This window comes from Mustela erminea, chromosome 6 (genome assembly GCF_009829155.1).
Source record: "Mustela erminea isolate mMusErm1 chromosome 6, mMusErm1.Pri, whole genome shotgun sequence".
NCBI lineage: Eukaryota > Metazoa > Chordata > Mammalia > Carnivora > Mustelidae > Mustela > Mustela erminea.
In genome coordinates, this window is record NC_045619.1 from 101,486,530 (window position 1) to 101,495,656 (window position 9,127).

Consider the following 9,127-nt stretch of genomic DNA (forward strand, 5'->3'; position numbering starts at 1 on the left):
AGTTCCAGAAGGGGGCGGGAACTTCCGAATACGTAATTCCTGTGCGCGAAGTTCGGGTCCGCTGTGGGCGATGGGGCGGGTTTAGACGCTAGCGCATTTCCGGTGCCCTTTCTCCCGCGAGCACCTTGCGCCCCGGACCCTCGTGTGAAGGGTGTGATCTCTGAACTGGAGTGGGGTCGAGGTGGGCCGGCACGGGCTTCTGACCTGTGGTGTCGCTGGCCTCAGGATCGGACATGGCCCAGAACTTGAAGGACTTAGCGGGACGGCTGCCCTCTGGGCCCCGGGGTATGGGCACGGCGCTGAAGCTGCTGCTGGGGGCCGGCGCTGTGGCCTACGGCGTCCGCGAATCCGTGTTCACCGGTGAGCAACCTCTACCAGCTCTCCGGATTCTTCTCGTCTCCCCCCCCAGATTCCCTGTACGGTCCCGCCGGGGCCCCGCGCACACCCACTCCCTTTTCCCGCCCCACCAGAGGCTAGTACATATTCTCAGCAGCGTTTTAGCCTGATCCCAACCCCTCTCCTCACAGTGGAAGGCGGACACAGAGCCATATTCTTTAATCGGATCGGTGGCGTGCAGCAGGACACCATACTGGCCGAGGGCCTTCACTTCAGGTAATGGCGGGCCCAGCGGACTGACCCTGACCCTTCACCCTTGAAAGCCAACCCACCAGTGGCTGCAGTAGGACTTCAAAGAACTCCGCGCTGCCCTTTATTTCTCCTGGACATTGGGAGCTCCCCCAAACTCCTCTTCTCCAGAGGAGGAAAAGAATTTTTCCTTGTCCGTGGTTATTAAGAGGTGGAACAGGCCAAGAAACACGTGGGGAGGAAATACCAGGCAAAACTAATGGAACTGCAGGCTCCTAATACCTGTTCCTGTTCCCTCCCCTGTAGGATCCCCTGGTTCCAGTACCCCATCATCTATGACATTCGGGCCAGACCCCGGAAAATTTCCTCCCCTACAGGTTCCAAAGGTAGGTCTGGTCATTTGGTAGTCCTTAGCAGATGTCTACATAAAGTAAGCAAGGGAGCCTGGCAGGAGATCCAGGGGCAAGAGGATAGTGTCACATCTCTTGGGCCTTGGTTTCCAAATCTGTAAAAAAGAATTGTAATAAAAGTACCTGCTTCTGGTTAAAGCAATACTTTTTTTTTTAAGTTTTTATTTATTTATTTGACAGAGCACAAGTAGGCAGAGAGGAGGCAGAAGGGAGAGGGAGGAGCAGGGAACCCAATGCAGGGCTCAGTCCCACGACTCTGGGATGGTGACCTGAGTTAAAGGCAGCCACTTAACCAACTGAGCTACCCAGGCACCCCCAGAGCAGTACTTTCTTGACACACTGTGTGTTCACCCATACCTATCAACTGTCGCCCCGCTAATGTCAGTTCAGTGACAGCACTGTTTGTCCTTTCTTATTCACTGGCTAGATCAAAGCCTTAGTGTAAGCCTTGTCTTCTTTAACTGCTTGATTGATTCTGTCCACTGTTGCCCCCTGTCCTGGGCAGACTTGGTCCCACTTTTCACTGGAGCACCTGTTCCCTTCTATACTATCCGTAGAAGCTGTGTCTTTGAGATTCCCCAGTCCCTTTTCTCACACACAGGCATGTACACACTAATTCAAGTAGCTCACCTGTGCTGTAGTGTTTTGTACTGTTTTTAGTGCACATGGCTTAACATTTCCTGAATCCTCGGCCCTGGGGATAAAGAATTCATAAAACAAAATCCTTATCTTCAAGTCCATATAGTCTCATAAAGAAGGCAGGTGATTACCATGCAGTGTGAGAGAGCCTACAGTAGAGGTTGAACACAGGACAGAAGCAAAAATGAGAGGTCGGCTCTACTGGTTGGAGAGCTGGTGAGTCGACAGCACTTTACAGTGGAAGAGGCTACATTTGGCCTGTCACCTTGCACAGCGCTGCACCCCGTGTAGAGAGCGGCATGTGGAGGAGAAAACGCTTGGAGAATGGTGCTTGGCTAAAAGGCCAGGTGAGGACCCTGGAGCCTTGGCCAGCTTCTGCTGACGTCTCTCTCAGATTTGCAGATGGTGAACATCTCCTTGCGAGTGCTGTCTCGACCGAATGCCATGGAGCTTCCCAGCATGTATCAGCGCCTAGGGCTAGACTACGAGGAGCGAGTGCTGCCGTCCATCGTCAACGAGGTGCTGAAGAGTGTGGTGGCCAAGTTCAATGCGTCACAGTTGATCACCCAGCGGGCCCAGGTCTGAGCTGTCACCATATTCGTGGCTTCCCACCTTCCCTCCTAGGCCTGAAGCAGTGCATATTGGGAAGAGCAGCTTGTTGGAAAAGGATCACGACCCTAGATCCCTTTTCGCCTCAGAGCTGCAGTGATGGCCACTGTGGGAAACAGGGCAAGTCAGGATGGGTGCTCAGGCAGTAGGAAGCATGGTGTTTTCTCACACTAGCAAGGTCTAGAGGTACATAGGTTGGGGATAGTGGGAAATGAGTCACTGTGACCTACTAGAAAGATTGGACCATGTCCCTTCCAACTCAGGTGTTCTAGTTGAAGAACCAAGAAAGGATTGTTTTCTGCCATTTTCTGGAGCTCTGATAATCAGACGATCACAGCAGTCGCCCTCTTTTCCAGTTCTTCAGTCTCTTCATATCACCCCTCCATGACCCCCAGGTATCCTTGTTGATCCGGCGGGAGCTTACAGAGAGGGCCAAGGACTTCAGCCTCATCCTGGATGACGTGGCCATCACGGAGCTAAGCTTCAGCCGAGAGTACACGGCCGCTGTGGAAGCCAAACAAGTGGGTGAGTTACAGGAGGACTTGGGCCAGGGCTTCTGCAAATGCAGGAGGCCGAACGGGGTCCCTGAGACCTCACATCTGTGACACCACCCCCCACTCTCTCCCAACACAGCTCAGCAGGAGGCCCAGCGAGCCCAGTTTTTGGTAGAAAAAGCAAAGCAGGAGCAGCGGCAGAAGATCGTGCAGGCGGAGGGTGAGGCTGAGGCCGCCAGAATGATATCCTGCTGCAGAGAGAGGTCTCTGCCCAGTCCCTGGAGCGTGATGCTTCCCCCTTCTCCCTCCTGGGCCGGCTGATGACACTAAGGCGAATGCGACTCCGTGCTGTCTGGTTCTTGGCTCCCTGGAGGTGGAGGTTTGGAATGGGATCTGAAATCTTAGTGGGGTGCCCGAGGCCTGGCTCCTCACTGTAAGGCAGATCAATAACACTGCCGGCCTTGCCTTCATTTCTGCTGCTGCCTCCAGTTTCTGGCAGCTGCCTACAGGGGGGCCCACAAGTGGGGACCGGGTGGGACCAGGCACGAGGTATCTGAGCGCAACCTTGGATCTGACAGCCCAGTGAAGGGCTGCAGTATTAAGACTGGGCCCCGGGGGCTGCGACTGGACTTTGTGTGAACCCTTAACCCCAACCCGCTCACCTGGGAGAAGCCCTGAGTAAGAACCCTGGCTATATCAAACTGCGCAAGATCCGAGCAGCCCAGAACATCTCCAAAACGGTGAGTCTGGGAGCCCCGCATTCCCCGAAAGGCAGCTGTGAGTCTGGAATCATTTTAAGTGAAGACATGTTGGGAGTGAGGGGATTAGAATCTTGCTCATTGGGGTTTCAACTCAAACTCGCTTCTCCAACACACTTCCTCCATCAACCATGATTCCTGTGGGCTTCCTGGCCTTTTTCTGCCTCTGTTATGGTGCTGATAGATCACAGTCGGCTTGCTGCTCTGGATCTTTGCGAGCAGGAACCAGGCTGTCGCTTGTTGCTGTAGCCGTGTTCCTAACCCACATGTATTCAATCAGTGGTTCTTCAATTGCAAGGTTGGGGTCCAGGTGTGAATACTAGCCATCTAGTATTTTATTTAGCATCTATTTTTTTATTTCTGGACCTACAGATTGCCACATCACAGAACCGTATCTATCTCACTGCGGACAACCTCGTCCTGAACCTCCAGGATGAAAGTTTCACCCGGTAAGACATGAGACTGATACAGTGGGGTGTCACAGAGCATGGGACCGGAGTCTGGTTGCTTGAAAGACCCCCTCTCAGCCAAAGTTACAAATGTGGGTGGTTGACAATCCCTAGCTTGACTCTCCTAAGATTGGGTTTTATGGGATCAAATAGGATTATTCTTGTCAAAAGCATTCGAGCTGTGACGTTTGGTCCTGATAAGTAGTGAAAGACGATACCCCATACTCTTATTCAGAAGCCCTAAAATTGCTGCTTAAGGGCGTGGAAGGATGCTAGAAAGGAGAGGTGGGAAGTGGTGATGGCCAAGGGAACCAGCCTCTTCTTGGAGTGAGTTTCCTGGCTTCCACCCATTTGTCTTTTTCTTTTGGGAGCAAAGGAGATTTAGAGCAGGTGGGGCCTGAAACTGTCAAATCACCGGTGCGTTTCTCTTCTCTTTTGTTTCCCCATCGTCTGGTGACCTGGTATCCACAGGGGCAGGTAAGGTGTTGACACCTCCTTGTTTCTCTGGGGTCTTGTAGCTCCTCTCCCAGTACCTGCCTCACACACGCCCCCTCAGGGAGGAGGGAGTGGCCAGAGGTGCTCAGCCTCTCACATTTATGTTCTCTAATCGTGTCGTCTGTCTGTCCCATTTCCACAGTGACAGCCTCATCAAGGGTAAGAAATGAGCTTGGTAACCAGGAACTCCACTCCCGGAGAAGAAGTGGATCTGGTTCCTCCCCTGGTTTTCTAGGAGCCAGCTTGGGGTCCAACACACCCCCCATCCCACCCCCAGTATCACGTGATGGTCCCTCCTGCATCTGTCCTCCCAACCCTTCTTGGATGAACAAAGCCTGACCAGTTTTCGGAGCAGTGATACTGCTCCTCCCTGTGTTGGCCGGAGGTGTTGGGACGGTGTGATTTTGGAGTGATTGCTTACAGTGTTGGTTCCTCCCTCCAGGTCGGGAGGTGATAACCATCATCCCAGGAATTCTCAATAAATTTTTATTACTTAAACTGAAGTCTCCTTGCGTCCTGTGTCTGAGCTGGATGAGGTGAGGCACGCATGCGTGGGTTCAGATCACGCACGCCTGGGTCTTTGTATCTGCCAGCAGGGGGCGCAAAGATTCCAACCATGGCGGTTAAGAAAGCGTTAAGGGCCAGAAGGCCCTAATGCTCTCCCTCAAAGCCCAGCTGAGTCAAATCCAAAACAGGACCCAAACTGGGAGCAACAGGTCCTCGGATCCCATGGCCCAGCTGCCCTTTTCACTCCACCCTCCACTTCTACCACATCGACAGCGTTTATTCACCAACATTTCCTTTTTCAAGGCTGGAGCAGCTGTGGCTTTGCTGAGCCAGACCAAAAAGATCTGATGACCCCAACACGAGCTGCTTCCTTGGTAACAAGTTTCCATGTAGCTGTGAGGGAAGCTATTTGCGCCTGTAGAGGGACTCCAAAAGCCTAGCGGATCATGTTCCTTGCTGGGGGCTACCCACATCTGATTTCTCAGTCTCCAGATGTGAGAAGCTGTTTGTAGAACAAGGTTTTACCTATGGAGGTAGGCTCTTCGTGCCGGTAGCCTTGGGCTCCGAACAGATCAGGTGCCCCTTTTCAGTCCCTAGCCGGCTACCTCATACCGGTCCCAAGACACAGCTTGACAACTCAAGCACCAGAGAAACGAAGCCACAGCTTCCCATTCCTTATTTTTATAGGGAGACGGGGAACATTGGGAACCATTAGCACTGGGGGCGAAAATATGTGCAGGAATTAGAGTACATGGTAGGGGAGGACATAAGTCTTCCAGGGTTAGGGATTCGTCTTCCGCTTCTCCTGGATCGTTGAGGAAAATTAGATTACCTAATGTTCCCCTGCTCTGCAGGTTAGTGTCGTAAAAGGGACAGGGAGATGAAGCACGTATGGCTTCCCACTCCTCAGGAGCTAGGAGCCCAAGACGAAATCGACAACCAGACCAAAGACAGGTCAAGTGACCTGAATCAGTCCGCCACAAGTTCCTATGCACACTTAATTTCTTTCCCCTTCCCAAGGCGGGAAGAGAATGCAGGTACCCGGTGAAGGACTATGTTTCCAAATCCTGCTGCGGCTCCAGGGGCAGCCATTTTGTCTCCTCCCCATTGTTCCCCCTTTCTAGTATTTGTACCCCCCACCCAGAGGGGTAAAGGTCAGAGGTGGTTCTTCAGGAGGCCTCCATGGTCTTCAGGGTTCCCTGAAGGTCACTGCCGAGGGAGCCGGCCCGGGGGCCATCTTTACCAGACAGTGTTAGGAGCTTCACAATTAGACCATCCAACACTGTGCTGGAAGACGGACCCAGAGCCGGCGGACACGCGGCTCCCGGCCACAGCTGACCCGTTGTTACCGGGACCCTGGCCGCAGGCCAGGTGAGGTCTCTTGAGAGTGTGCGAGCCAAGCCCAAGGTTAGCGGTGGGTTCTGGATCCACCAGATGACAAATCCCACTGGCGGGGGGGAGGGGCTCGGGGCCATTGTGTCCCTTCAGTGGGCAGCCAGCCAACCCGACAGCCACCTCTTCTGCAGCACCCTTCACTCAAGATGAAGGGGCTTCCACAGTGTGTGGGGAGGTTCCGGAGAGGGGATTGCAGCCATCGGGAGGGGCCCGGGGGGGCCTGAGGCGATAGATGTCGCTGACACGGAGACAGGGGCCTCCATCATTACCCGGCAGTATTAGAGACTCCCAACCAGCACCCAAACACTGCTGGGTAAGACGGGGGCCCCCACCCAGCCTGCCCACCTCCGGGCCTGGCAGTCCTCCGCCCAGGCTCCCTGTGGAGAGGCTGCAGAAACTTGGCTCCCATCCCCCCACCACCCGAGTCCCTGGAGACACTTCCGGGTGAGCCCTGCAGCCCGCCACCAGTCCCACCCCGAGCTGCGGAGCCCCGGAGACCCAAGCCCCTGCCCACCTGTTCTCCGCCTTGGAGCCCCTTCCCCCATAGCCCACACAGCTTGTCCTGCACCCCCCCATACACACACTAATTCGTCGGCCCTCAGCCCCGCTCTGTGGTCCCTAGGTCGTCCCCCTACTCCCTCTCCCAGTGGCCAGTTACCTGTCACCGGGCCGCCTGCCCCCCACAGAGTGAGTGCCGAGGAGAGGAAGGGGAGTCAAGGCCCAAGATTCAAAGGCCTAGAGCCCGCCTGCCCCAGCCTCCACTCTTCCTCCTTCCTTCTCCGCCCGCCTGGCAGCGCAGGCTCCTCACCTGGGCCCCGCCCGCCGCCCTTGCGCACAGGTGTGTCCTCCTGCCATAGGCTGCCCCCCCACCGCCTTAACCCCTTCCCTCCCGTGGCCAGCCCTAGGCGCCTCCTCTGAGGTGCTAGCTAGGCCTCGCTAGGCCTCCCACCCTTTTCCACACGTCCCTTCTCTCCCACCTGCCTCCTTTGCCCCTGGGCCTACACTGGGAGCCCGGTCTACAACGGGAAAAGAGAGGGGCTCTCTTCCAGCTCCTTTGGCCTCTCCCCGTGGCTACCCCCTTCTTCTGAGGCCTCCCACCTGGCCCAGGGCCAGAGAGCCCTGAGGTCAGCGAGGGCTCAGCCTCTGCTGGGCATCCCTGCCTGTTGAAGAGAAGGCAGGGCTCAGCGGGGCGCCCCCTGTCCTCAGCCCTAGTGATGGGGAGCCCTCCCCTCCGGGAGGCCAGAGCTGGCCAGGAGCACCAGCACGGAGCCTACCCATTACAAACCTCACAGGCGTCCTGAGGGGAGAAATAGCCACTGCTGTGGGGGAGGGGTATGGCGGGAGTGGGGCTCAGTGGGGGCCGTGAGGGCTGGGCCGTGCCCCTTCAGGGCAGAGCTGTTCTTGGACCCACCTCAATGCCCTGGGTGCACGTCCCAGCCCACAGGCAGTTAGCCCTGGGATGGTTAGAGGGGTGGGACCCTCCTTTCTTTGTGCAGCTCTAGCGGTTGCTGGGAGAGAAGCCCTGAGGCCCACAGGTGATGCCCCACCCACCCACCCCCTGGAGGCCAAGGGCTCCAGGGCCTATTGTGTGGCCCAATCCAAGCTCTCCTCTCCCCCTCTCACTCTGTCTCCTTTGTTTGCGTCCTTCTTAACACCGTCCATATTGTATCTGCGGCCCCATGGCCCGCTTCTGGGTCCATCTCCTAGCTCCACAGCGATGGGAACTGTCGTGCCCACACCATGCCCCCAGGACGGCTCCAGTGTCTGGGACACACTGGACACCTGGCAACACAGCACATGCCAAAGACAGTGAGGGAGGACTGTCCCTCGGCCTCTCCTGCTACAGGGACCCTCACAGGTTTCACGGGCCAATCAAGAGAAAGCCTCAGCCCAAGGACAGAATCTCTGGTGGCTCACCCTGGACACAGGACAGGGAGGAGGGGACAAATATAAAACGGTCGGTCAGGAGCTCAAGGTGGAGGCGGCGGCTATGGAAAGGGAGGAGCTAGACGCTCCACCGGGAGCCCCCAGGAACCTGCGGAAGGAGGGGCGGGGGTGGCAGGAGCTAGGACTGCGCTTCCTGAGCTCTGAGATCTGGAAGTCAGGCCTGGAGGCGTGCACGTGTGTCCATTCAGGGGGACCCCAGCTGTCGCTCCAGGAGCGTGTGCTCTGGAGGCAGACGGCCTCACTGCTCAACAGTTCTGTGCCTGCGAGCAAGTCATGGGTAGTCGATCTGTGCCTCAGTTTCCACTGCAGTGCAGTGGAAATCTCACAGGCACCTAGATTGAATGTGTAGTCTTTGAAACAGTGCCCCGACCCATGACAAGTCTGGAATGAGTTATCGTTGCTGGTTGCGACCTTCGTCCCTGACAAGGATTGCCCTGTCAGGAGCTTCCCGCTCCATTTTATTGTATAGATATGTGGGGTTTTTCAAATTTTTATTTATTTATTTGACAGACAAAGATCACAAGTAGGCAGAGAGGCAGGCAGAGAGAGAGGGGGGAAGCAGGCTTCCCGCTGAGCAGAGAACCCAGGACCCTGGGATCAGGACCTGAGCCAAAGGCAGAGGCTTAACCCACTAAGCCACTCAGGTGCCCCAGATATGTTTTTTTTTTTTTAATGGAAGTACAGTTGGCACAATATTACATCAGTTTTGGGTGTACAACATAGTGATCCCCACAAGTTGGGGCAGCAGGCTATGCTCCTAACAGGTGCAGCCACCACCTGTCACCACACAACTATTACGACACACAACTATTACCACACCATTGACTGTATTTCCTGCA

The 9,127-nt window shown here is 55.6% G+C and overlaps 1 protein-coding gene and 1 non-coding gene across 3 annotated transcripts; both read left to right on the forward strand.

The window, feature by feature from the left end:
- Nucleotides 1-54: 54 nt before the first annotated feature.
- Nucleotides 55-4,942, forward strand: PHB2 (prohibitin 2). Of its 2 annotated transcripts, none has more exons than XM_032348927.1 (10): nt 55-360; nt 528-612; nt 892-971; nt 2,029-2,153; nt 2,639-2,768; nt 2,877-2,980; nt 3,400-3,477; nt 3,868-3,944; nt 4,416-4,421; nt 4,582-4,942. In XM_032348927.1, the coding sequence occupies exons 1-10, from the start codon at nt 234-236 to the stop codon at nt 4,607-4,609; spliced, it is 840 nt and encodes a 279-aa protein (XP_032204818.1). In that variant the 5' UTR covers nt 55-233; the 3' UTR covers nt 4,610-4,942. The 2 variants fall into 2 exon arrangements, with proteins under 2 accessions (XP_032204818.1, XP_032204817.1); XM_032348926.1 differs by having other exon boundaries at nt 56-360; nt 2,029-2,213.
- Nucleotides 3,051-3,314, forward strand: LOC116594646. The gene has a single exon (XR_004287355.1). It is a non-coding gene; the product is annotated as a small nucleolar RNA U89 (small nucleolar RNA).
- Nucleotides 4,943-9,127: the final 4,185 nt, after the last annotated feature.